This window comes from Balaenoptera ricei, chromosome 2, assembly GCF_028023285.1.
Source record: "Balaenoptera ricei isolate mBalRic1 chromosome 2, mBalRic1.hap2, whole genome shotgun sequence".
Classification (NCBI taxonomy): Eukaryota; Metazoa; Chordata; class Mammalia; order Artiodactyla; family Balaenopteridae; genus Balaenoptera; species Balaenoptera ricei.
Genome location: NC_082640.1, coordinates 32,692,139 through 32,719,893, shown reverse-complemented (window position 1 = coordinate 32,719,893; position 27,755 = coordinate 32,692,139). Strand labels below are relative to the sequence as shown.

At 52.1% G+C, this 27,755-nt stretch overlaps 1 protein-coding gene across 1 annotated transcript in view; it reads left to right on the top strand.

Annotated features, from left to right (window-relative positions):
• RASGRF1 (Ras protein specific guanine nucleotide releasing factor 1) overlaps positions 1–27,755 on the top strand; it is a 106,809-nt gene that overhangs the window by 28,124 nt on the left and 50,930 nt on the right. Inside the window, exons 4-10 of the mRNA XM_059915342.1 lie at positions 8,349–8,441; positions 10,993–11,246; positions 18,508–18,587; positions 21,115–21,308; positions 21,779–21,888; positions 25,655–25,773; positions 27,571–27,731. Coding sequence (XP_059771325.1) covers positions 8,349–8,441; positions 10,993–11,246; positions 18,508–18,587; positions 21,115–21,308; positions 21,779–21,888; positions 25,655–25,773; positions 27,571–27,731 — 1,011 coding nt within the window. The remainder of the gene's footprint in view (positions 1–8,348; positions 8,442–10,992; positions 11,247–18,507; positions 18,588–21,114; positions 21,309–21,778; positions 21,889–25,654; positions 25,774–27,570; positions 27,732–27,755) is intronic.

Below are 27,755 nucleotides of genomic sequence, written 5' to 3'. Positions count from 1 at the left end.
CTACACCAGGCCCTGCAGAGGGCGGAGGCGGACAGTGAGATGTGTCTGCTGGGCTGACTTGACCCGTTGCCAGCCAGACAGAGGGTTGCAGAGGCCTGGGTTCCAGGGTGCTGGGGTATAAGGAATAGGCAGGGAGACAGGAACACGCATGAACTGAGGCTCCAAGCCCCTGGGGTGTGCCCCATGGTCACAGCAGACGTCACTTACAAAACGCAAATTCAAAGAGAAGATTCTTAAGAATTTCAAGACAGCAACTTCTGAGCTTCCAGGCCCAAGCACCTGGCCTTCTGAACACAGGACCCCCGTCACCCACCCATGAAGCCAGCTCAGCCTCGGATGCTCAAAGATCTGAAGTCACCAGTTCCACCTTGTCACGCAGCTGTGAAGCTCTGAACTCACAGTAACGTCAACTTGGAACTCCAGATTCAGTAAAAACTTCAGATTCAGTGCCCTTCCCCCCAGCCCCACACTAGGCACCTTCAGAGGTGCTTCCTTAGTCCCTACAACCACCCTGATAGGATCGAACGAGGGGCCAGGCTCAGAGAGCTCAAGTCACCTGCCCAAGCTCACTCACCTGGGAGGTGTGAGAGCTGGGACTGGAAGCCAGGTCTGCCTGTCTGCCTGCCAGGCTCTCCCCTCCGCTTGTAGCCTCTTCCCACATGGCTCCCAGGATGGGGGCTCATCCCATCTCTAAACCGCCTGGGTCATTCTGGGATCTATCCTAGCCCAACACACATCCCTGAATCCAAGCTGAGCCCCTGTCGGGGAGCAGGGAAGAGGTCTGGTCCCAAGACCAGGTTTTTAGCTTTGTGATCAAAGGTGTCCAGGAGTCATTCATTCATTCACTCACTCATGCACTAAATGCCCTAATCACCTGACCACTGCCTCGTCCTCTTCCCCAGGCTCCTCCCCTCCAGCCACTCGGGGCTCCAGCTAGTGCTCCGTAGCAGTGAGCTGTGCACCCCTTGGCCTTTGCACATTCTGGTCTCCTGGTTGGAATGCTCTTGTCACCCGCATACTTCCCTGCCTGCTGAAATTCTCCCAAGCTCAAATGCCTCCTCCTGGGGACTCCTGGCCTAGCCAGGCGTGTGCTCCCTGCCCCCTGCTCCCACCACTTGCCCGCAGTCAGCGTGGAACAGCAGAGCCAGTGCCACACGTGTCTGTCCCCCACCGGGCTGGCGGAAACTCCCTGAGGACAGGGTGAGTCCTTTGTCACCCCCTTTGCCTGGCGTATAGTAAGTGCTCAGTAATGCCTTGATGAGTGAATGGACACTGGCTCTGTGGTAGACATTAATGATAAGGAAGCTTCTACCCTCGCGGTCTGATTGTGGTAGAGTGTGGTCGGTGCTATAATAGGGCTTGCAGTGTGAACCCAAGCAGGAAGTGAGTCATTTTACAGCCACAGGTGGGGGTTCATGTTGCATACAACCTTAAAACCCTTTCAGGGGTCTGTAGGCCAGAGAAGGGGTGGGTACAAAGGGCAGAACCCCGTTTGGTGCTGGGGAGCAGAAAGCAGGTCAGTTGTGAGTGATTACATGTGTGTGTGTGTGTGTGTGTGTGTGTGTGTGTCAGAGTGGCAGCAGAGGCCCATTTGGTGGGAATTTGGAGCAATGCTTCCAACTGAGCTTATTACCTTCCAGGGCAAAAGATTTTCTTAAAAAGACTTTGAAAGAAAGGCCAGCTTAGTAAAGCTTTCTGGCTGTAGCCCCCCACCAACACACACACACACACACACACACACACACACACACATCCTGCAGGGCAGAGGGCACCTCTTTGCTCTGGGTGAGCTCCAGGAAGGTGGAAACAGAGCCCATTTCCCAGGAAGTAGGCCGTCAGGTAGGCAGGAGAAGCCGAGTGAGTGATGAGTGACCACAGTGACAAAGACAGAAGGTCTTAGAATGTCTGAGCTGGGAGGGGTCTGAAGACGCTGAGGTCCATAGAAGAAGAAGGGGGGACTTCCCCGGTGGTCCAGTGGGTAAGACTCTGAGCTCCCAGTGCAGGGGGCCCAGGTTCAATCCCTGGTTGGGGAGCTGGATCCTGCATGCATGCCACAACTAAGAAGTCCGCATGCCGCAACTAAAAGATCCTGCATGCCGCAACTAAGACCCAGCACAGCCAAAATAAATAAATAAATAAATAAATATTTTTTAAAAAAAGAAGAAGGGACTTACCCAAGGTCACTCCAAGGTCACTTCAAGCACTGGAGTCCAGACTCAAACTTGGATCTCCAGGCTCCAGATCCTTGGCCTGTGCCTGCCCCACAACTTACTCCTTCCCTGTTGAGGAGACGGGCCTGATAAAAGGTGAATGTTAGGGAATGACTGTCACCTGGATGGCCCCAAGCACTCATGGTCTACCTTTTCTCTGATAGCCAAATAAAATCCTCAAGCCCCCATCCCACTTATTCCTGAGGATTCCCCAGGGGCCTTACCTTTTCCTGCCCACCTCTTGCTTTCAAATTCTACTCTCCTGATGTATCACCTCACTTCCCAAGGCAGCTATTTTTACTTTACTGCTCTTTGCTCCTTGGGCGGTCACTACATGTATCTGTCAGAAGGAGCTAGGCGATGCTGCAGTAACAAACAACCCCAGGGTCTTAGTGGCTGGAAACAACAAAGGTTGCTTTCTCACTCACGCTTTGTGTCCATGGTGGGTTCTGCTCCACAACATCCTCACTCAGAGTCAGGGACACAGTCTGATGGGGCTCCCACTGTCAGGAAATTCACCAGTCACATGGCAGGGGAAAGGAACCAAGCAGATGATGTGACACCTCTGCTCATGTTTCATTGGGCAAAGCAAGTCACGTGACCAGGCCTGACTTGAGGGGACTGGGAGATACCATCCTGCCGTGTCCGAGGAGGAGAAGCAGCATATCCACGAAAGCCCTGGTGACTACCCAACCGTGGCTCCTCCTTCAGTTCCCAAGTCCCTTGACACAGGCTGTTGTGTGTAACAGATTTTCCAAAAGGTTTAGCTATAATAGAGAGGGGGGTCCATCACTGAAACAGAAAACAGCTTAAAAATGAATGGAAGCCGCCCCTGCCCTCATGTCACCTAGCCTTTTCCTGCTACAAGGATTTCCCACCAACTTCTCCTCGCACTCCCACGTGCCATTTCGTTGGTGGTGGTGTCCTTCGTAATCTCTTTATCTACCAAGACCCTCACCTTGCATCCAGTGATGTGTGGAGCAGGCTCCTATCACCTTTGCAAGAACCAATTGTTATGTTTTCAAGAATTTTGCAAGCTAGTTATTCAACCTTTGGTAACTTCAAATGGGCTGAGGTAGGAATGCCCACACCATGGAAACTGGCAGGTGCTACCAGCCGGAGGTTTTCTTTCAGAGAGCTGGTCATTAAGCATTTACCAGTATACCATTGTCTACATCTTTTTTCATAATGTGCAGGACCTGGTGCAAAATGAAAATGCAGGGCCCTTAAGAATCTCAAAGCAGCAGCAGCAGAGCCTTAAAGCAAGCGTTGGTCCCCTCTGAGCCTGGAGCTCTGCATGGGTCACACATCCAGGAATCCAGCCCTGTTTCTACTCCCAACCCTGTAGCCCCCACCCCTAGCCCTGGAAGTAACAGGAGATTGCATCCAAACAAAAGCCTGCAGAAAGCTTTACCAGGCGTAACCACCCACCTCTGTCTTAGTCTCTTTTCTCCCATCTAAACAACCCTATTAGGCTTCATCTGTCATAACCCAAAGGCTCTAAGGACCATCTAAAACAAAGGGAATGTCTACCTCTGAGAAGAATCACCCCCCAACCTCTAGAATGCTCAGTTTGGACCATTTCATTGTTTTGTTTGTTGGTTGGTTGGTTGGTTTTTTTTTTTTTTTGGCCGCTTTGTGCGGCTTGCAGGATCTTAGTTCCCCGACCAGGGACAGAATCAGCGACCCCTGCAGTGGAAGTGCAGAGTCCTAACCACTGGACCGCCAGGGAATTCCCCCATTTCATTGTTTTAATAGCTATTTTCCTCCCGTTTATGATGGGAAGTAAATTTGGAGAGTGAAGACAGGCCCTAAAGGGCAAAATAGGAGTTTAGAGGCAGTCGTAATATTTTATTGGCTTGGAAGCACTCAGGATCCTGGGAGGCTGACACTGGAAGAAACGGAAAAGATCTTTAGTTCAGGGTTTAAATAAAAATTTAGGGCTTCCCTGGTGGCGCAGTGGTTAAGAATCGGCCTGCCGATGCAGGGGACGCGGGTTCGAGCCCCGGTCTGGGAAGATCCCACATGCTGTGGAGCAGCTAAGCCTGTGCGCCACAACTACTGAGCCTGCGCTCTACAGCCCGTGCTCTGCAATGAGAGAAGCCACCGCCATGAGAAGCCCACGCACTGCAACAAAGAGTAGCCCCCACTAGCCACAACTAGAGAAAGCCCACGTGCAGCAATGAAGACCCAACAGAGCCAAAAAGAAATAAAATAAATAAATAAATAAAAGAACTAAAAACATTAAAAAAAAAAATTAGCCATGGGATTGGTTTTGCAAACAAACTTCAACATGGTACCCACTTTATAAACTAGGTCAATGAGGGGATTACTCTGGGAGAAGTAAGAAAGGACGGCCGTCACCCCTCCCATGCAGCCCCTCCCCAGGGCCCACCCTGCATGCCTTGAGTCCCGCTTCCCATCTCCCCCTTGCCATCCTCCCCCCCGCCACCCTGGCACACAACACCCTGTCATACCTGTGCCTCTGTTCACACACCCCCTCTCAAATTCCCTCCATCCTGTAGCCCACCTGTTGGGCTCCTCTTTGTCCTTCAAAACCCCTTCCAGGTAGCCCTTGCCGCTTTCATGGTGAGACCTTCCCATTGCAGTAGGAACATACCTCGCTTCTGGCCTCTCCTTGTCCGATTATATGTTGCCTCTCTGGGGGTCTGACCCCCTTCTCAGGCTGGAAGCTCCTCCCGGGTAGGGATCTGACTCATCCACCTTAGCCAGTGGCGAGCTGTGTCTCACCAGTACCCAACCCAAAGACTGCATCAGGATCCGGTGGTAGTGTTGGCACAAAGGCAGACAGAGATGGGCACCCACTGGGCTTGGAGGAGGCCAGAAGAGATCAAGAAGGAGGGAGAAAGAACTGAGCTGGCTGGCATGAACTGCAGAGATCTGCAGGAAAAGCAAGAGCTACAGAGATCTTTAGTAAAACCTCAGAGGCTAACAAAAAGGAAAGAACCTGGATTAATTCCACTATCAATGACTGCACTGACGAAATGCACTCTGGATGAAAGACACTGTCTCCAGAGAGGGGAGTAGGATGGGGCAGAAGCCCATGCGCTATGCCTCAAAGGGGTGTGGCAAACAGGGTTTTCCTCTGATGGGTCAAGGAGGCCAGACCATGGGTGGCCAGTGGGCGGGGGCCAGCGGAGACAGCAGGCTTTGAGCCAGGTCAGACAGCCGGAGCTGGACCCTAGCTGGCAAGTTGGGCGTGAGCCAAAGTCCCCACTCTGCATGGCCTTCATTGACAAGGGTCAGCTGAGCAGACCCTGAACGTCCAGCAAGCAAACCAGGGTCCAAGGCAAATCCATCTCCAGAAGAGACCTGCCAGGGTAAGAGAAAGGCTGCCTCCATGAGCTCACCTGAGACTGGCTCTTGGCAGGGATGGGCTGTAGCCCAAGACTTCTGCAGGGTCCCCAGGCTCACAACCCTCTAGAGCTTTGCCCACCAGGCCTGATCCTTAAACAAAGACTCCAAGGCTGCTGGCACTGCCTGCGCACGTAGCATAGTACCTGACCTAATTGCATCTATTTTTTGCCCTGGTCCCTGCTGAGTAGATGTCCTGGAATGCCTCTCTCTGAGACAAGCGCCAGTTTTAAATACAGACCACACACACACACACACACACACTGCCATCCAAAAGAAAAAAAAGGTTTCCGTGTGCAAATCTCAAAACTGGCAAAGAAAGCAGACTGGCAAGGAGGTGACAACATCAGACCAAAGGTGGGCATTGACTGGGCATCCCTGCATCTCTGAGCTCTCCAGTAGCCTGCCTCTGTGTGTGTGTGTGTGCGTGTGTGTGTGTGTGTTCATTCCTTAGGCCTTTAGAATACAGATGAAAGAATCAGCCTTTATTTTAATGTGCAGATGTTCCCAGAGAATGGAAAGAAAAGGTGGGGGGGAAGAGAGAAAAAGGAAAAGTCCTTGTCGGTGCTGAATATTTCTCAGATATTTTCAGCCGCTCTCCAAGCACAGGCCAGGGTAATTTTAGCAACCCGCAAGTGGAGAGCGGTAACTTCCGTTTTGCTTTCAAAGTGCTCAATTCGCTCAACTGTGAGAGCCCATTCATTCTGCAGTTCAGCAAGTGGCCTTGAGGGGACAAAGCCCCGTGCTCTGAAGAGGCGCGAGGGGCTCTGGCTTTGTGGCAGTGTTTGTGGACTCCCCTGGGCCGCTGTCTTGAGATGTACGGGGCTTGGTGACTGCGGTGTCTTCCTGACCAGGGATGGAACTCATGCCCCTGCAGTGGAAGCGTGGAGTCCTAACCACTGGACCGCCAGGGAGGTCCCTGCTCTGATCCTTCTTTAATTTACTGACTTATGTAGCCAACAAATATATGTTGAGTGCCAGCCGAATGCTAAGCACCGGGAGCCCAGGAATGAATGAAACGGGGTAGTCCTTCGCCCACAGAGCTCACAGCCGCCGCGATGGAATAAATAGGCATTGCCTGCATTTTCCCGGGCAAGTCCGCAGGCCGTGGGAGCCTTGGTGGAGGAACCCCAGCAGAGACTTGTGGACTCGGGGGTGGCAGGAAGGAACCCACCCTGGGGGCTACACCACAGGCCCGTCCACCTGAGCAGTGCCAGAGGCCCCGGCCACGGTATGGCTAAAGGCGCCTCTTCTCCTGGTCACCACCCCATTGGTTTTGTTCTTGCAGCTGGGCCGACCTCTCTGATCCCGAAATCTGGCAAATGGAGATTCTTAGATCAGCTCAAACGTTCGTTTCAAGGGCTGTTCCATTTTTCTAGGCCAGCAGTTTCCAGGTTGTGCTCCAAAGAGGGCTCCAAGTCAAAGAAGTGCTTCAGGGTTGTCCCAGGACGGGACAGCCAAGCCAGCAGTGCTTTCATCTGAAGTCCTGCTGGGGTTCCAGGACGGTTTTGTTTGAAAAAAATAAAGGGACTACCCAAGTGCCCATCGACGGATGAATGGATGGCAACATGGGATCTGTACATAACAATGGATATTACTCGGCCTTAAAAAGGAAGGAAAGTCTGACACATGCTATGACGTGGGTGAACCTTGAGGATGTTATGCTGGTGAAATAAGCCAGCCACAGAAAGACAAATGCTGTCTGATTCCACTGAGGCGAGGTCCCTAGAGGAGTCAAATTCATAGAGAAAGAAAGTAGAAGGGCGGGTGCCAGGGGCTGAGGGAGGGGGGATGGGGAGTTAGTGTGTTTTGTTTTGTTTTGGCCGCGCTGCGCGGCATGCGGGATCTTAGTTCCCTGACCAGGAATCAAACCCACACCCCCTGCAGTGGAAACGCAGAGCCTTAACCGCTGGACCACCAGGGAAGTCATTAAACTCATTATTAAACTCATTAAACTCATTATTGTTTAATGAGTACAGAGCTCGGAAGTTGAGAATGTTCCAGAGATGGATGATGGTGATGGTTGCACAACAATGTGAATGTACTTGATGCCACTGAACTGTGCACTTAAAATTGGTTAAAATGGTAATTTTTTTTTTTTTAATTTATTTACGGCTGTGTTGGGTCTTCGTTTCTGTGCGAGGGCTTTCTCTAGTTGTGGCAAGCGGGGACCACTCTTCATCGCGGTGCACAGGCCTCTAACTATCGCGGCCTCTCTTGTTGCGGAGCACAGGCTCCAGACGCGCAGGCTCAGTAATTGTGGCTCACGGGATCTTCCCAGACCAGGGGTCGAACCCGTGTCCCCTGCATTGGCAGGCAGATTCTCAACCACTGCGCCACCAGGGAAGCCCCCAAAATGGTAAATTTTACGTTATATATATTTTACCACAATAAAAATTCGAAAGTAAAGGGACTGATGATGGTTTAGGGAATAAGGAAGAGAATCACAGATTTGGACCAAAGCTCCCAGATTACAAATGGGTTGCCTGCAGCCCAGAGAGTGCCTCGCCCAGGGTCACTCGGAGTCAGAGCCCAGCTGCCCCGGACCCAGGTGGATGGGCTCCCGGTCCAGTGCTCACTCACCGACGTCTGGCTCGAAACCTCACACAGAGCAAAGGACACGAGCTGCAGTACCACTGGTCCTTGGGGAGCACGTGGCGGGGCGCTCACTCACCACACCACGCCTGGGGGCAGCCGGAGGGGTGGGGCTTCCGCCGGCTGGCGCCGCTCGCCCCCTGCAGCTGACCCGTGTTTCCGTTGCAGATCGCATCCCTGCTCAAGGACAATGAGCGCATCCAGTCCACCCAGACTGTCACCCCCAACGACGAAGACAGTGACATCAAGAAAATCAAGAAGGTCTGTACCATCTCTCGGGGCTGGCAAAGCTGCCCTGGTCCTCTTTAGAGAGCCCCCTGGCACAGCCCAGGGTCTGCAGTGTCCACCTACTGTCCCACTGCTCTCAGGCGTACCACTCCCACCTCCGCCCCAAAGGCAGAATCAACAGCCCCTCACCCCTGACCAGCACCTCGTCGAGCCATGTCTTCTGGTTGTCTCTGTGAGGTAGGGTAGTTCAGCCCATTTGATAGATAGGAGAACTGAGGCTCCAAGAGATAAGAGTGGATAGAACCAGGGCAGGAACCCAGGCTGTGAGACTCACAGCCGAGAGATTTCCTCACAACCCTGGGCAGCCTCAATGATACCCCAGGCCACATGTCCACTGTCACAGCCCTGCATGCCCACCCTCCCCCCAGCTACTGTCCTGCAAACATGTCCCCCTTTCATCCCCGGCAGAGGTCAGCATGGGAGCCGGCCTCTGTGACACCCCTTACCTGGCCCCACTGGTTTTACACTATTAGAGGCTAGGAGAGACATCTCAGAAGGTATCAGAAAGCTGCCCAGTGGCAGGGATACTGACCAGCACCGTGGGCCACCCCATGGAGGGGGTTGTGGAGGGGAAGAGTATGGTCTGTGTTTGCAGCTTGCCAGACTTGAAGCAGGGGAGCCTGACTCACCGTAAGAAAACCACACGAAACCAAAAAATCCTCCTTGTTGAGAGCGTAAAAGGACACCAGCGCCATCCAGACCAGAAAACTGCAAACTGGCATCCCACAGGCCAAGTTCAGCCTACCAGCATGTTTGGGGTTCTTAGCCCACACGGTGGTTTTTTTTTTCCCTTTTTAATTTGTTGCCAGTGCTTTAAAAGCTAAACATTTCACATAAAAATATGTATTTCTGGCTTCTTAAAAATAGGAAGAGCTAACATTCATTACGCACTTTCCATGTGCCAGACACTATTCTAGGAGATTTATGTAGATTAATCTGTTCCTAACTAAAAGCCCTCTGAGGTTTTATTATTATCTGCGTTTCACATGGGTTGCTGAGGCACAGAAAGGCAAAGTGACTTCCCCAGGTCACACAGCTAAGTACTTGCAGAGTGACATTTAAACCTTGGCCACCAAGCTCCAGAGCCCACATCCTTGGTCACTGCGACACACGATCTCTTGGAAAAGCAGAAGGTCTTGCAGCCCCGGGCCCACCTCCTGCACACAGTGACTGCTGGCCCCAGGCCAGGTGCTGCTCCATTAGTGCCCACCCAGCCGGCTTCAGGATCTATAGGACCTGCCAGGCCCCCATGGACATTGGGATTTGCCACCAGTGCCACCTGGGGTCTGAACCAAGCCCCACCCAGGCAGGGATGCGCTGGCCTTCCTTCTCTGCCATGGCCCCACTGGGCTTTCCGGCCCATTTTGCAAAGCCGTTCTGGTTGGAACATTTTGTTAAGTACCACCTGAAATGCACCTCCCTCCTTTTGTTTTCACCCTCCTGGGGCTTCAGAGCAAGGCCCTCCTTTCTCCAGAAAAGCTTCCTCTCTTCAAGGAGATCTGTCTTGCTGAGGCCAGGCCTCTCCTCCCCAGGGCAGACGTCCCTGGCCAAAGGTCTGCACCCGGATGGTTGCACCTGCTGTGCATGGCCAGTGCCCTTTGCAGCTGATAATATTTTGATGAGTGCCTTGGCAGGCGGCCCCTGGATCTCCAGGTGCCCCCACCCCAGCACCGCCCAGCACCCTTGCTCCTGGGGCCCTGGGGCCCTCCCTGTGCAGCCCCTGAGCTTGCACACAGCTCAGAAGCAGGAATGGTGAGGAGCTACATGGTGCCTTGATTGGAAGCGTGCGTATCTTAAAACAGTTCTCTGTGTCTGTGAATCGAGGCCCTTCCCAAGTTCCTGCCAGAACGAGGCCAGGCCAAGCAGCCCAACTCCGAGTCAGGCAAGTCAAGTGTCTGTCTTCATTTCCCCGCGGAGGTAGAGGAGAGGCTGCAGGCGGGCGCTGATGAGGCCCAAGCATGAGATTAACTAATTTGCCGCACTGAATTTGATAATCGCCCTCTATCCAGACGAGCTTTCATTGAAACTTCTGGGCTTTCAGGCCAGTCATTAGGCAAGAAGCGGTGTGAGCCGTGCCCAGCACAGCCTGGCAACCCTCTATGCTCAAGCCCCCTCCCGTGATGGGGACTCGGGGCCACACTTTTCCTCCTTCAGAGGATGCTGCCAAAGCAACCTGGGGGATCTGGTTTAAATGCAGAGGGCCGGGGCAGGGCCTGGGGATTTGCATTTCTAACAAGTTCTCGGGAGATGCCGATGCTCCCTTACAGGGACCTCACTTTGAGTCCAGCCGTCATCTCATTAGCCCCATGGCACAGACGGGAAACGGGCTTAGAGGAACCAAAGGGCTTGCCCGGCACCATGCAGGCAGAAGCACCAGGCCTGATCTCTGCCTCAGCTCTTTTCCCTACGTGCCCGGCATGGGGGACAACAGGGCCTTGGCCCCTGCCCTTGGGGCTCTCACAGCCTGGAAGGACCAGAGCAGCTGTGGCTAACGGGAGACTCTCCCGCTGGTCTCGGCACCCAGGTGCAGAGCTTCCTGCGGGGCTGGCTGTGCCGGCGCAAGTGGAAGACCATCATCCAGGACTACATCCGGTCGCCGCACGCCGACAGCATGCGGAAGAGGAACCAGGTGGTGTTCAGCATGCTGGAGGCCGAGGCCGAGTACGTGCAGCAGCTGCACATCCTTGTCAACAACTTCCTGCGCCCGCTGCGGATGGCCGCCAGCTCGAAGAAGCCTCCCATCACGCACGACGATGTCAGCAGCATCTTCCTGAACAGGTGAGCACCCTGAAGCTCAGCCCCCCTTCCCGGAGCCCTTGGCCGAGGCGGGAAGAGGAAGCCTGGCCGGCACTGAACTTGGACAGGAGCCCTTGACTAGTTCCCGCCAAGTGCAGAGGAGGAAACTGAGGCCCAGAGAGGGAGGAAACTGAGGCCCAGAGAGGAAGGAAGCTGCCCGAGGTCCCATGACGAGAAGCCAGTGCCCCAGCTATTACAGGCAGGAATACAAATAGAGGCCCACATAGTATATGTCTAAACTAATGGTTCAACTGGGGCAATGCTGGGAGACATTTTTTTGTTTTTTTTAATTTACTTTTTGCTTCAGAAGGATCAAGTAGGATCAATGGCTGGCAATCCCTGGGAGGCAATTTTTTTTTTTGAATTTTTGAATTTTATTTTATTTATTTTTTTATACAGCAGGTTCTTATTAGTTATCCATTTTAAACATATTAGTGTATATATGGGAGACATTTTTGATTGTCAAAACTTGGCGGGGCTGCAGGGGAGGGTTTGCGACTGGCATCTAGTGGGTGGAAGTCAGGGACGCTGCTAAACATCCTACCGTGCCCAGAGCAGTCTCCCACAGCAGAGAATTCTTCCACCAGAAATAATCGTGCCAAGGTTGAGAAACCCTGGTTTAAATGTTTACAAGTTATAAATCAAGCTACAAAAAACCAAATGGGTTCCATTCGTCTACCTTAATATCATCGTCATAACGATCTAGAAGCCAGGTCTAAATTTTTAGAATTCTGAGTCTCCTTAGAGTTGGGCTCTGTATCACACTACCCACATATCTTATGAAAGCAGTTACTTTTCCCAAATGGTGACTCTGGCCATTCGTATGGGGTTTGTGTTACCTGAGAAGGCTGAGCTGATGGCGGCCCTTCTGCTGTCAACCTCTTTTTAAAAGTCTTAGGAAATGGTTTAAATGAGCTTTATGGTAGGCATTAAAATTGGGTAAACTAGGTAAAAGCAACAAATATGAAAACATGTCAACAGAGTGCTATTTACAAATGATTCTCATCCAGGAATTAAAGTAAATCACTATGTGCTCCAGGTTGTTCATTCAGCTGCATTTCTTTTAAAATATCCATCATTCAGTCATTTCACTAATTCCAACTGGCCCTCATCCAAGCCCTCTGCAGAGGTGTTTGGGACCCAGGGTCACCTTCCCTGTGCCCTGCTCTTCCCCTTTACCTGCCAGTGTGCTGTGACGAGTTTAGGAACCTGTGGGACACCCCGGAAGGAGATGGGGTAGAGGCAGTGGACGTGGGTCTGATTCTGAGAGGTTGAGCCGGAGATGCTGAAAGTCACTGGGAGAAGGACAAGGACAGGGACATTGGGATGCTGACCCCATGGATGTGGATGAGGTGTCGGAGTATGGGGACATGGTGGGGGTGGGGAGCGGGAGGAGGGGAGTGGCTTTTAGCCTCATTAGACCTTCTAGAAACTGAATCACTGGGCCTTACAAGGTTGCTTTTTAATATACATTTCGAACACAGTTTTTAGAGAGTAAATAAATGCTTTGATTTCTTTATTAAAACAAAGAAAATAGGTATTATTGTTTTGTGAAATCAGGTAAGATTTTCTCCAGAAACTACAATTGGGTCTTTTAAACTCAATGACCTGGAATTTGGCTGAAAAGTGTGAAGAACTTGTTTCTTCCTGAATAAACTCCAGACAGCTCAGCTGGACTCACAGCTTCTCAAACGTGAGCGCTGGGCCCCACCCCGAGCTTCTCAATCTTTAGGTCTGGAGTAGAGCATAGGGATTGCATTTCCAACACGTTTGCAGGTCCCAGAGCACCCGGAAATGAGAGCCTTGAGACAACCGCAGGGGACTGCCTGTACTGGGGGCTCGGCCACGGCCCTACTTGAGAAATACTTCAGGAAGCATTGTTACAGTTCTAGGTTGTTTGTGCTCTCCTTGCATTTTAGGCCACAGTTGCAAACTCTTGGTGACCGTTTATCATAACCACTAAGAGATAAAGGTGTCCTTTTGTATTTATTTAATCTTTGCATAATTTTGTTCCACTGCATTCAGTGGAATTCTTTTCACCTGTAATCTTTGGTTAAGAGTATTCATACCAACTCACAGAATGTGTTCAAAAGTTGTTTGAAGCAAATCACAACATGGTTTTATATTTTTGTCTGTTAATCACTGCATGGATCAGATCAGATGCCTTTAACTGAGAATAAACAGGAGGGAAGAAAGTCCCCTCTCTTGCTGGTGTCCTTCCAGGCCCCTGCAAGGCCTGTTTCTCCTTTTCCACAATGTGCCCAAGGTTGACTGTTTCCCATCTTAGCAGTCTCATTGATCCTGGTCAAAATAGCCCCAGCCTGATGAATCGTTAAGGCCTCCAGAATATGGACTCTAGCGGTCCTTGGAAACACTGACCAGGGAATGGGACCTGCCTCTTGTAGGTGTAGGAGCATCAAATGAGAGCTCATGTAAAGCATCTAGTACAGAGCCCAGCATAGCCCAAGTGCTCATAAGAGCTAGACATTATTACAACAAGAAAGCTTCACTATGATGCACCCTGTGAGAAACTGAATTCAAATCTAATGTGGAGGGAACACTTCCCAACTCATTCTGTGAGGCCAGCATTACTCTAACACCAAAATCAGAAAAAGACATTGTGAGGAAAGAACACTACAGACCCATATCGCTCATGGTCATAGATGCAAAATATTAAATAAAATCGAATCCAGAAATACATAAAAAGGATAATACATCATGACCAAGTGGAATTTATCCTAGGAATGCAAGGTTGGTTCAACATTGAAAATTAATCAAATATGTTTTACTATATTTTCTTACAATATTAAGTAAGAAGAACCAATGGTCCTATCAATGGATGCCAATCTGATGTGACTGGCTTCTCTCCACCCCCTGGCCCCTGTTCTCAATCTGGAGCAGGCGGGAATTCTTTCCTTCCCCCCCCCCCACCCTGGGGCCCAGGGCGGGGCAGGAAGAGCTAGAAAATGACTGCCTTCTAATCATTCACCCCTCACTATATGATCCACTGGGTACATAAGAGTACAGGCTTCACTGGCTTAACCTCTGTGCTTTTTGTGAGCACAAAGAACAGCTGAAATTATTTTTTCATTAACTGTATAGCAACCCTGCACAGCACTTGGCATGACTGTTTTGGACTACACTCACCACATTAAGATGGTGCTTTGTGGGGCCTGCTTGGTGCCAGGCTCTCTGTAAGCACTTGGCCTACGTAATTTCCAATCCTCAGAGACGCCCCATGAGGCTGGCACCAGAGATCAGAGAGGTGACGGGGTGTGCTCAGGGTTCGGGTGGGCTGTGATTTTAACCCAGTTCTGTTTGATGTGAAGGCCTGTGCTTCCCCCCTGCTGCCCTGTTAAATAATGGGCTGGAATCTTCCCCGACCCCCATCCTCCCTACCCCCATGCCCGCCACAGTGCAGGTCTCAGCACGTGCTCCTGCCCACGCCTGCACCGTCGAGAACTTTCGATTGTATGTGAGCCCAGCCTTCCCTCTTACTGTGTAGGTGCTGTGGAGGCCGGATCCGGGACATGATCCTTCCAGGTCTCCCTGCCTCGGACCACAGCACAGAGTCTGTATGTGTCACAGGTCAAGGGCGGAGGCTGCCAGCCCACTCACTGGAAGGATTTCTGCACATAGCTTTCTCCTGGATTTGCATTTAGGCTGAAATGTACAGCCACATTAGATACCTGATGCTAATTTGGTGATTTCATTTGCTGGAGCTCTTTAAAAGAAGTCCTTGAGAAGAGAGAGGGCTGTCTCCAGGTTGGCAGATTCACAGAGGATGCTGCAGAGCTGGGGAGGGGGTTAATTGTGTGCTTTTCGAAGGCTACGGGGGGAATCTTTGAAGTAAACATGTGCACCAGGTTTTGTTTACCCGAAACAATGAGCATATACTCTTGGGCTATTTCCCTTTAATAAAAACCATGCCCAGCAACGTGTGCTGGGAACCACAGGCATTGCCCCGTGATGAGAGGCATCCCGCGTGGGGGACAGATGGTTCCTATCTTGATGCCCGCTCTGATTGACTGGCAGCGCTTGCCTGGAGTCCTGGGCCGAGAAGAATGATGAGGCTCAGTGGGGGCGTGTGCTGCCATCAATTCGTCTTGTCTGCATGGGCTGGGGAGTGAGGAGGCACAGGGTGAGCCTGGAGTGAAGAGGCCTGGCTCTGCCCTCCACCGGCCAAGCCCTGTGGACCTAGGACCAGCCTTGGGCAAGTCACACTCCTTTCTGGGCTCAAGAAGGGAACCAGGCAAAATGAGCACTTCCCAAAGCAGACAAGTCGCTTCCTCTCCCTAGAATTCTTCCCACCCTACTGTCCTTCCTATTTTCCTTATGACAGCTGTCTCCTACTCTTTTTTCATGTCTTTCCTTGGATGTCCCTGACCACCCCCATGCCCCTTGTCACCGTTGGCTTATGTTCCCTGGTTGTGTGCTTCCAGGGCCCCCCTGCTGCCCCTTTTGTAGCATTCATTGCACTTAAATAATGAATTCTTCTGTGTATAGATTCCCTGCTGGGCTATAAGTGTGCAGGGCCATAGAATATAGTTGCCCCCGCTGTGCGCTGCACAATTCAGGGGTAGCATTCACATAGACTAGGGATCAGCAAACTTCTTCTGTCAAGGGTCAGATAGTAAGTATTTTAGGCCTTGTGGGCCAGAGGGTCTCTGTCAAAACTAGGTGGTCTTAGGCAATCCTAAATGAATGGATGTTGCTGTGTTCCAATAAACCTTTACTTATGGACACTAAAATGTGAATTTCATCTAATTTTTACTTATCGTACAATATTCTTTTGATTTTTTTTCAACCGTTTAAAATTATAAAAAATCCTTCTAAGCTTACAGGCTGTACAAAAACAGAAAGTGGGCCAGCATTCTGGATGGCAAGATTCCATGTCGTAAAGATGTCATTTCACCCAAAACATGCTATAAACTCAATATAATTCCAATCGAAGTACAGCCTAGCAGAGTGATTTTAATGTTCAACTGAAGGAGTAAAATGCATGTAAATAGATAATAATGTTCTGAAAAAAATGATGAAAGAAACATTTCCTACATTAAGTAAAATGTATTATAGGCTTATAAATATATTAAAAGTAATGAAAACAGCGTGAGACTATTGCCAGAATAGGCCAGTAGTCCATCAAAATAAAATACAAAGTCCAGAAACAGACTCAGGCATGTATGAGAATTTAGTAACAAAAAAGGCAGCCTAGCAAAGCAGTGAAAGCAGCTGGAGTATTTGCTAAATAAAATGGGGCAATTGGCTAACCAAACTGAGAGAAAGATTACGTTTATATCCTTAACTCACATCCTACACCAAAGTAAACTCTAGTTAAGTATTTATGTGTAAAAATGAAATAGTAAAATAAAATATAGGTGAGTGTGTATGCAGTCTAAGAGTGGGAAAAGACATGATGCCTGAAGCAAAAAAGCAGAAAGAAAATCTCATAGGGCAAAATGGAAAAACTTCAAAAAACACCAAACACAAAATCAGTGGGCAAATAGCTGAGTGAAAAATATCTGCAATGTATATGTTAAGATTATATGCTTAATATGGAGAGTTATTTTAAATTAATAAAAGTGACAATAGTAAACGGACATGACTTGGCAGTTCCCAAAAGAAGAAATTCAAATGGCCAATACAAAGGAAAAATGTTCAACCAACCCACTCACAATGATTTTGTAAAGCAAATCGAATCAAAATGAGATCGTTTTTTTCTTATCAGATAGGTAACAATGGTAGTTTCTGAGTAGTAGGATGACAAGTGAAATCCTCACAGTTTATAGTACTTTAAAAACGGAGGCTTCATCAAATATATTTTTATAGTCCCAGCGTATGATGTTCCTAATGTGCTACCCTACAAGTCCGTGCCGTGAATCCTGCACAGTGCATCCTGCAGCCGTCTGTGGGAGCTGCCCAGGAATGGGTCCCTGAGTCTTGCTGTGGCGGTGCTCGGGGTCATCCAGAGCCTCCCAGTTCCCCAGGAACCCCTGAAAGTCCTCCTACCTCCAACCTCCCCCACATCAGGGCCCACGTTCTCCCTTCTGTGCACTTTCATGCACCCCTGGACTGTTCTCTTTTGAATTTTTCTAAGGGTCTTCCCATGTGGACAACTAAAGTTCTTCACATTGGTACAGTACATGTTTATCTATTCAGTAACTAGTTCAGGGGCCACAAACAGGAAGAAACCAGCCCTGTCAAGGGTGAATCTGTCACAGACTTGTTACCTGAAAACTGCAAATGACTTCAGCCATCAGGCAGGGCCCCTAGTCCAGAAATCACAGTGTCACCACACCTGTGGGGGCCTGTTCTTTCGGGACTTCAGGGAGATGACAGTTAATTCACGGTAATGAGAGGACCCACTCTCAGGAATGAGAACTCGGAGTGTTTCTGCTACTTAGATACTTGTTAAAGGCCCTACCGGTTCCAGCCCTTCTGCACATCTTGCGGGTGTGATGGAGTTATAGGCTGGGCTCTTCAGCCGTAGGTGCTGTGTTCTGTTCTCTCTCCCCACCACCACCTCTCACCTCCCTCACCCCTTTCTCTCTTGCAGCCCTCCCTTCTTTTCTTTTTCACACCCTTTTTCTCCTCATCCACCCTGTTTTCTCTGCAGAGTGGGGTTCTCAGGGCATTTCAAACTCCCCTGGGGTCAGGGAGCCCTGTGCCCCCCAGGCCCACCGTGAACATGGGGTCCCAGGCCCCCATCGGCCTCCTGTGCCTCACAGCTCAGGGCCGCCTCTGCGCCCACCCAGCGCCTTCCACCCCCTGCCCTTGCCCTGAGAGTGTGCGACCCCAGGCTGGGGGTTTGCCTTCAGGACACAAACTCCTGGGAGAGGGGACAGCACCCAATGACAGAGCCAGTGGGGACTTGAGGGGCCCAGGGAAGCCAGCAGCCGGAGTGCCCCCTCCTCGGCCGGCTTCACGGGCATTTGACTGCATGCTTAGAAAAACCGTGCTTAATTTGAGGCTCTGCTGTCACCATCCTGAAATTCTTAATCATTTGTTAACAAGGGGCCGGCATGTTGGTTTTGCATTAGGCCCCACAGACTGTAGGTTCCATCCCACTGATGGGGTTTCTTGTAAGGTCTCACCTGAGAAGGTTTGCTGCTATAGTCCCACAGGCAGTGACAGCCCCTGTCCTCCCCCCTGGGGCCCCTCAGCTCTACTGAACTTGGGGGGAGGGGACACCTGGAAGGAGAGGAACTGCTGGCCGGAGCTTACCCTGTGCTTTCTCTTCCAGTGAGACCATCATGTTTTTGCACCAGATCTTTTACCAAGGCCTGAAGGCCCGCATCTCCAGCTGGCCCACTCTGGTCCTCGGTGAGTAGCAGCCCTGGCAGAGGTCTCCTGCCCCTCCGCCCCCATCCTGAGAAGTCCCTGTGCAGGGGCCACACCTCCTGGCTGGTGGCACTTTTGTCCTTCCCGAATGTAACAGAGTGGCCCCTTAAAAACTCACAGAATCCCTCAGAGGAAGCATAGGAGGAAAGAGAAGTTGGCAAAAGCTACATTTCTAGGAGGAAGTGATATATTTTTAGTTTCTTATCTGCTTTTCCCTTTTAAAAATAATATATAGGTACCCATTTGAGAAAATCTGAGAATCCAGAAAAGTAGGAAACATTTAAAAATATCAACGTTTCTGCCTCCCAAAGATAACTACTGTAAACACTTCGGTGTGTTTCCTTCCAATTTTTTTTCCTATGCATAGATCTTGGGTGTTTTTTTTTTTCCATTTTACATAATTGCAAACATACTGAATATAGAATTTGAATCTTGCTGTGGGTTTTTCTTTTTTTTTTACTTAACATAATTGCATAAGTGTTTTCTCAAGCTGAAAGTATGCTTTTTGATGGCTGTATAATGTTCCAGTGCCCTGTGAATCTGCCACCATCTACGTAGCCATCTGCCTTCGTCAACTCTTAAAGTTGTTCTACCTTTTTGCTACTAAAAATAATCATCCCTGCATGTGAAGTTGTCTCCATATTAGAGAGCATTCCCCTGAGACAGGTGTCCAGAAGTAGAATTACTGAAACAATGGGGATGGACTCCCCGCTGTGTACACATCGTCACATTGCTCTCCAAGCCCTCACTCCTGTGAGTGATGTACAGGAGTGCATCCCACATCCCGCCCCTCCCACACTGGGTACCATCTTCCTTTCACTTAATTCAATAGGAAAAGGTGAGTGTTGGTGTCACTTCCACTATGGGGTCGAGAGAACAGGCTCAGGGAGGTGAAAGGACAGCTGAGGCTGAAAAGGCTCCTCTGCCCACGGGCCAGGAGACTTCCAGGGGGAGTGGCACTATTTTGTTGTTCTCCAAGGTCAAAATAAGAAGCAGCCCTAGAAAGACAAGGGCTGCACTTTCTGTAGTCATACAGCTGAAGAGGTTGTCCACTGGGTAGTTGGATGCCCTACATAAGAGCTCCCACTTAGAGTTTGTTCCGAGGAAAGCTTGTCTTTCCTTTTTTTAAATTTTATTTTATTGACATATGGTTGATTTACAATGTTGTGTTAATTTCTGCTGTATAGCAAAGTGATTCAGTTATACATATATATACATTCTTTTTTTTAATATTCTTTTCCATTACGGTTTATCACAGGATACTGAATATAGTTCTCTGTGCTATACAGTAGGACCTTGTTGCTTATCCGTTCTATATATAAAAGCTTACATCTGCTGACCCCAACCTCCCCTTCATCCCTCCCCCACCTCCCCTCCCCCTTGGCAACCAGAATTCTGTTCTCTATGTCAGTGAGTCTGTTTCTGTTTCATGGATAAGTTCATTTGTGTTGTGTTTTAGATTCCACATATAAGTGATATCATATGGTATTTGTCTACTCTTTCTGACTTACTTCACTTTGTATGATCATTTCTAGTTGCATTGTCTTTCTTTTTAATGGGGTTAGTAAGCAGAGGTTTTAGATGGTCCATCCTATCCCATCAAGTGTTGAAAGGCTGGTTTGGGCTTTTGGGAGCTAGAAGGACAGGATGTTAGATACCTAGGAGGTTGAGACAGACGGGGGGTTGAGCAGGGGGTCCACCTCACTGAGCCAGGGGCTGCAGAGCTGGGGAGGTCTGGAAGGACAGGGACAGAGGGACAAAGGGACCAACAGGTGAAGGAACAGAGACTCAGGAAAGCATATCATGGGGTGGAAAGAGCTGGAATGGGGGAGTTGGAAAACCTGGTTCCAGGCCAGCTCCTGACTCACCTTGTGACCTCTGACAGGTCACAGTCACAGGTGGGACACTCTGGGAGGGAGGCCCCTGGGGACCCCTCAGCATAACAGCCTGGCAGAGCCAGGGTACTGGGGGGAGTGGACGACACAGCAGTTACAATAGATGCCTCAGCCAACCCCAGGGAAGCTCGGGAACTGAGGTGGCCCTTCAGGGACATCCCCCATCGAGGCAGGGGCTGGCCTTCACACCCCGACCTGGACCTGTCATTGGGCCCCGGCTTGTGCAAGGCAGCTTCCTTCAGCTGGGAGCAGTTCCCAGCAAGGGAGAACGCAGCTGAGAGCCACCCGCACTGGTGAGAGCTGGGGAACAAGTGCCTGGGTCCAGAAGGGGGTCCGGGGGGCACACCGCAGCACCCTCTATACCTCCTTTCTCTGACCTCCGGTACACAGGTGTCAGACTAGACAGGGCTCTATCTCAAAAACCTGTGACTCTGCTGTGGTCTCAATGCCTGGGGCCACCCTGTCTGGCCTAGGAGAGGGCAGTGGTGCCAGAGTCATCTCCGAAGGCAGGGGTCTCTCTGGGATGGGGCTTTGAGCCGGGCCCCGACCTCCCCGGGTGGGGCTGGGGGAGCCGAGGGCGCCCCCGCTGCCCGCTGAGTCCCGCCTCCTTCCAGCCGACCTGTTCGACATCCTGCTGCCCATGCTCAACATCTACCAGGAGTTCGTCCGCAACCACCAGTACAGCCTGCAGATCCTGGCGCACTGCAAGCAGAACCGCGACTTCGACAAGCTGCTGAAGCACTACGAGGCCAAGCCCGACTGCGAGGAGAGGACGCTGGAGACCTTCCTCACCTACCCCATGTTCCAGGTGCGCCCGCCCCGTCTGCCAGGGCGCATGCGCGGGGAGGGCTGCGGCTGACTGGGGGCCGGGGCGCGGAGTGCCGAAGGCCACGGCCCTGCAAACCCCCGGTTGCCTGGAGAACGAACGGGGTTAGGACCCTCCCCCGACCCTGGCTGGTGGTGGCCGTGCAGGAAGTGAGGGGCAGGTCCTGCCTTCTGCGGGGCAGAACCTCAAGCTCTGGGCTCTCGTCCCAGATAAGACCCTGGAAGAGCCTCCAAGTTAAGAGAGTCTGGGATCAGAAGTGCAGTGGGTGTCCTTCCTCAGCCCCGCTCGTGGGGGTCCTCGGAGCTGAGAGCCCCCTTCTCTGCCCACCCTGCCCCCCCCATCTGTCTACCCTGCTCTGCCTCTCCGTCTCTCTCTTGCTTCATTGCTGTGTCTCTCTCCCTGCCTCTGTCTCTCTGGCCCTCTGGCCCTGTCCCCGCCGCTCCCCACTGCAGATCCCCAGGTACATCCTGACGCTGCACGAGCTCCTGGCCCACACCCCTCACGAGCACGTGGAACGCAACAGCCTGGACTATGCCAAGTCCAAGCTGGAGGAGCTGTCCAGGTGAGCCCTGCTGGGGTCCCACACCGGTGGGCAGGCCCAGGCTGAGGGTGCCCCCACCCGGGGTTTGCCGAGCCCCAGATGGGAAAAGCTCGTGCTCCGGTTAGGATTCCGGGGGCGGGGGGGACCCACAGCTTGTCCCACCTGGAAGCCGGGTCCCCAGGAGCAGAGCAGTCTGAGGGGTTTACAGCTCCAGCCCAGGTGGGCACCCAATGAGATGGGATGGGGGGTACGCTGTCCCTGGCACAGATGGGGTCCGAGAAAGGGCCCTGGGCACTTAGTGGGCCCATCTCCCAGGTCAGGCATCTGCCCAGGACTCGCAGGCACTCTCTGCCCATTTCCTCGGTTCTCCAGTGTCCATGTGTCAAAACCGGTGGCTTTAGGAGCCCCAGGGGGTCCTGGGTGTCGGGCTTTCATGTGCCTCAGGCTCCGTTCAGCAGCAGGCAGTGTCCGCGGGTGGACAGGCCATGGTTGGGCCACCGTCAGAGGCCGCAGCCCCCCTAGTCGAGGCCCTCCCCTGTCCTCCCTCACTCCCCGAAGCCCAGGGAACTTCCTCGCTGCACGGGCAGGAGCAGGAGGACGGGGGGAGGCACGGCCACAGCCCAGGCAGCAGGGGGCGTGGCCACACCAAGGGGTGGCCGTGGAGGTGAGAAGGTTCAGGCTCTGGAGTTTTCTGAAGGTGGAACCTCCACGAGTTTCTGATGGACGAGAGGTGAGGAGAGAGAGAAAATGAGAGTCGAGGATGATTCCAGAGTTTTCTGCCGAGCAGCCAGAAGGATGGCATTGCCGTTGTGCAAGATGGAGAAGGCGCCAGAGGGGCAGGTTTGGAGGGGGAGTCTTCCTCGCTGCGTTGGAGTTTTACTGGGGGTGTGTTGGACCTGAGATGGACAACGGCGGTGGAAATGACAGAAAGGGAGTCGGTGTTTGAGTCTGGAGTTCAGCGAGCCAAGACATACCAGATCGTCAGCTCGGAGATGGTATTTAGAGTCACAAGGCTGGTGAGATCACCAAGGGAGTGAGTTTAGGTGGGAATGAGGTATGAACCAAGGGCTGAGCCTGGGGCCTCCACCGGTGCAGGCCAAGAGGTGAGGAGGGGCCTTGTGGTCAGAGATAGGCGGCCAGGAGCTGCAAAGGAGGATGGGTCTGAAGGGTGTGGGGTTCAGCCCTCAGCCCTGCCTGGGGCCCTGCCGACCACTCAGAGCCCTATAAAGCTGCCCAAGTCCAACGAATGGCAGCCGGTGAGGCCATGGCTCCCGGCTGGACAGAGGGAGGACCAGGCTGGACCAGGGCAGGGCACAGGCCCCAGAGCGGAGGATTAAGGAGGAGATGTAAGCAGGGCATGATTGCAGACTAACAAAACCATCATGTGTCGTGGACCCCAGTTCTCTCATGCCCCAGGGAGCCAGATCCGACGTACTCTTCCCCAAGCAGAAGACTTGGGACCCCCTTGAGGCTGTGAGTTCCTCGACACCATGGGATGCCCTGTCCCAGTGCAGGCAGGTGTGCAGGCAGCACCCCAATCCCCTCCCCCGCCCACCCTGGGTCCTGGGTGTGCAGCCTGCTTTTCTTTTGTCCCCCTGATCACCTGCACCTGGCCCTGAACCCAGCCCGAGCAGCACAGAAGAGGGTTTTCCCATCACGTGACAACAGCCTTTTCTTCCTCCTGGCGCCCTCCCCTGGGGCCTGAGGAAAGCTCCAGCCCTGACAGGAAGCCAGCAACCAAGCCCTCCCTGGCAGTGCTCAGGACCCTGCACCCCTCTCCCCTCGGGACTGGCTGTCTCCTGCCTCTGGCCTTTGTCCCACTTTGTCTCCGGAACCCCTAACTCCTGGGCTCACTGATAACCCAGGTCCTCACTTCCGGTTCCCCCAGGAGCCTCAGGCCCCGGAACCCCGGGCTGCCTTCCTGGAGCCCCGCCCAGCACCCCAAGCTGCGCGTGCAGTGTCGGCCCCTCCAGCACAAATCCCAGCCTGGGGCCACTGACCCCGAGCAGCTGAAGTTTATCCATGTCTAACAGCAAAACTAGTTTTGCTACCTTGGAATCACCCCCTTATTTTTTAGCAAATCTAGCCTCAGCAAAGTCCCCACCCTCATCAAGACAGAGGGGCCTGATTGCCTTGGACTACTTCCAAAAATAAATCCCTATCCATGGAACTGCAGATGCCCTGAAAGGTGCCTCCCTGTCCCATGTCTTCTCCAGAAGAAGGCTAAGGCCTGGGCTTCTGAGAAAAGCATCACTTGGGCCCGGGTGGGAGGAGGGGCATGGGGGTGGAGAACCGAGGCTCCTAAAGCAGAGACCCCATCTCTATGCCCCAGTCTGATACCCAGAATAAATAACGAGTTACAGTATACCACCTTTTTTTTTTTTTACAATACCATTTTTGAAGCCCTGATAATGGCAATGATCACCACCCTTTATTCCAGCCCCTGTCATGTGCCAGGCATGAGGTCAGCCCATGAAATGCATTATTTTCCATCCTCACCCCAACAGTCTACAGATGGGGAAAGTAAGGATTAGAGGGGTTGAGTAATTTGTTCAACATTGTGTTGATTCCACTAATCACAGCTCCAGCTCCACCAGTGTCATCTCTCATTGTTGGGGGGTTTAAACTGGATAATGGCTGTGAGAGAACTTTGTAAGCCACACACACATTAATCAGCTCTCTTAGTGGTCTCAATTGTGGAATTTCATGCATCAGCAGACAAATAGGAGGCTTTGTGCTTTCCTTAGAGTAGGTGGGGTACTTTTTCCAGACCCCCTCCAAAAAAAAAAAAAAACATGATTCACTACTTTCCTAAGACTCCTGGAGACCCATCCAGGGTCTTAGCAAAGTTGGCAGTTCACACCTACCTTTTCCCACCAACGCTCTTTAAAAAACAAAAACAAAAACAAAAACAGTTAAACAGTGCCACCTCCTGGAGAGGAGGGATGTTGCAGCAGTCAGAACAAGGACAAAAAGTTGTATTCTCAGATGAAGGGGCAAGCCGTGTCCTGCTTACTTCCCGGTCGTGCCAGAGCCTATAGAAGTAAACTGAAGTCAGTCTTCCCCTGAGCCAGCTGGATTGCCAGATGCTCCAGAAATAAGCCATTCCAGAACCCAAACATTAAGGAAACAACCCTATAAAGAGTGTGCAGGGGGAAGAAACAGCAAGTACAAATTGCCCTGAGGCAGGAATGAGCTTGGTTTGTACTCTGGATGGAAATAAGGCCAATAGTGGGATGAGGGGCCGGGTAATGAACAAAGGATGTCCCCTCTACTGCCATCTTCCTCCCAGTTCTGCTGTCTCTCTTCCATGTGGTTCAGACTTTGTTTTTTAAGTTTATTTCAGCCTCGTAATCATTATTGGTAATCACGTGCCACTTTTTAAAAAGTTTTTATTTTATTTGTTTATTTATTTGGTTGGGTCTTAGTTGCAGCATGCATGTGGGATCTAGTTTCCCGACCAGGGATCGAACCCGGACCCCCTGCATTGGGAGCGTGGAGTCTTAACCACTGCGCCACCAGGGAAGTCCCCGGTTCAGACTTTTTAAAATCAGACAGACCTGCTTCTCAGCCTCCTTGGGCTGTCAGAGGATAAAATGAGATCACGCCTGTAAAGTGCACATACACAGCGGGCACTCAAGAGATGCGTGCTCTCTCCCCTTTCATGACAACAGGTTCCACCTGAGAATCCAGGCTTTCTCCCGAGGTCTAGCCAGAGACCCAGCATTCCCTCCACCCTGGGAGGTGGGGGCAGCCTGTCTCTGATTGTCATTTCCTGTCCCCGCAGGATAATGCACGACGAAGTAAGTGAAACAGAGAACATCCGGAAAAACCTGGCCATTGAGCGCATGATCATTGAAGGCTGTGAAATCCTCCTGGACACCAGCCAGACCTTTGTGAGACAAGGTATGGCCTGTGCGCTCTGCCTCTCCAACCCCCCGCCAGGTTGGCCCCAGCAGCGAGAGGCACGCGGCACTCAGGACACCACCAGTTGGTTGGGCTGCCGCGTGCCAAAACCTGCAAGCGAGATTGCAGAGTATTCCGGACCTGCCGGGGGAATGCGACAGCTACATGTAGATGTCGGTATCTATAGATATCGATGCTGGTATTATTGGTTTTCACAGTTTCCTTCTCTCCAGATGTAAACATAATTCTTCCCAGATGGTCTTGGTTTGTCTATTGTACATCATAGTAAACATTGACATGTCCTTTTGGGGAGAGAATAGGGGGCGGAGGATGAGGACAGATTCCAATTGGCTCTATGAATCTCAAGCATTTTCAGGGTCTGAGATGGAGTTGACGTGGGTCAGTCCCTCTGTCCTTTGCTCGGCATCTTTCGCCTCTTGGGGGAGGCCGTGGTCCCAGTGGTCCTGGGTAGGGTTCCCTTCACCCTTGGGCCTCAGCTGACCTTGGGGACAGTTTTGAGGGTCACAGCCCTATTGAGAGGGGCAGGAGAGGCTCTCTGTGGCCCAGGGGACTGACTTCCAACTCGGGGATGTCAGAGCTGCGATGCCTTTCAGGTTCAGATTCCATGTCTTATGGGAAACTCCGCTTCTGCTCACGTGCCCTAGAGGTGACTTCACCTCAGGATGGACCTCCCGCCTTCCTTCCGTCTAGTTGGGGTTCTCTGACTAGATGAAGAGCTTCCCAGCACCTCCTGCTGGACTGTGCAGCTGCCTCTGGCCCCTGCTGCCCTTGGCCCGAGTATCCTCAATGTGGAATTTGTTCTGAGCCCCTGTGTGTGGTCCCTGTGTCCTTCCCACAGGCCCACCCTGGGACCTGCTGAGCCCAGAGCCAGCCTAGCCTGACTCCCAGCTCCCCCTGAGCTGTGCTGTGCCCAAGCTGGAGGTGGCCGGAAGAATGACCTCTCTTGGGGTCAGCAGTGTCCTCAAAGACCAGGAATCTGCTCCATCACCCTGAACCAAAGCCGTTCCTCCCCTCCTGAGGGGTGGGGCTGGACCTGGAGATCAGACAGGGGAACCCAGCAAGCCCTTTCTCATTTATTCAGTCGTGCTGCCCACCACCAAGGACGCCTGCCCTATTCATGCCAGGCCAACTCAGGTCTCCAGGGACGCCCAGAGAATAGACCCTGCCCCGCCCTCCAGAACTGACTGTGCAGGGGAGAGAGAGTCAGGATACAGGAAAGGGTTCCATGCAGTGATGAACGTGGGCAGGAGGCAGAATGGTGGCCCAGAGCAGGGCTGGGCAGTCAGGGAGGGCTTCCCGAAGAGGCGGCACTGGGCTCTGCAGCAGAGCGTGCTGTGACCAGTCGGTCATGTCTGCAGTGGCTGCATGTGGCAGCAGGTGCCCAGTGGGTCTTGTTAATCCCTCTGGGCCAGAGCCAGCTCCCCGCTTGTTCAACCTCCTGCCACCCCCAGACCCCAGCCCAGCCCTGCATTCTCACCTCATGAGCCATGTCCTTTGGGGTTCCTTTGCTTTCCAAGGCCCTGGCCCTGGCTGGGAGGTCAAAGGTCCTGCATGGAGCTTCTCTCGTCATTCTCCACCCCCCAAACCCCACCACCCGGCCCTAAGGAAGGGCTGGAGGGAGGGTCCGAGGTGCGTGTTTGCTACCAAGAACTAGGAGTGCCTTGTCCCACTGCCCTGGCTGCTGGCATCGCAGCCCCACCTGCAGCCTCAAAGCCAGGTCAGAGGCGGAGGGTCATTCCGGTAGATGCACTGAGGCTCTCTCTCCTCCATCCGCAGGATCCCTCATCCAGGTGCCCATGTCTGAAAAGGGCAAGATCACCAGGGGGCGCCTGGGGTCTCTGTCCCTAAAGAAAGAGGGCGAGCGACAGTGCTTCCTGTTTTCTAAGCATCTGATCATCTGTACCAGAGGCTCTGGTGGGAAGCTTCACCTGACCAAGGTAGGGACGGCGGGAGCGAAGCTG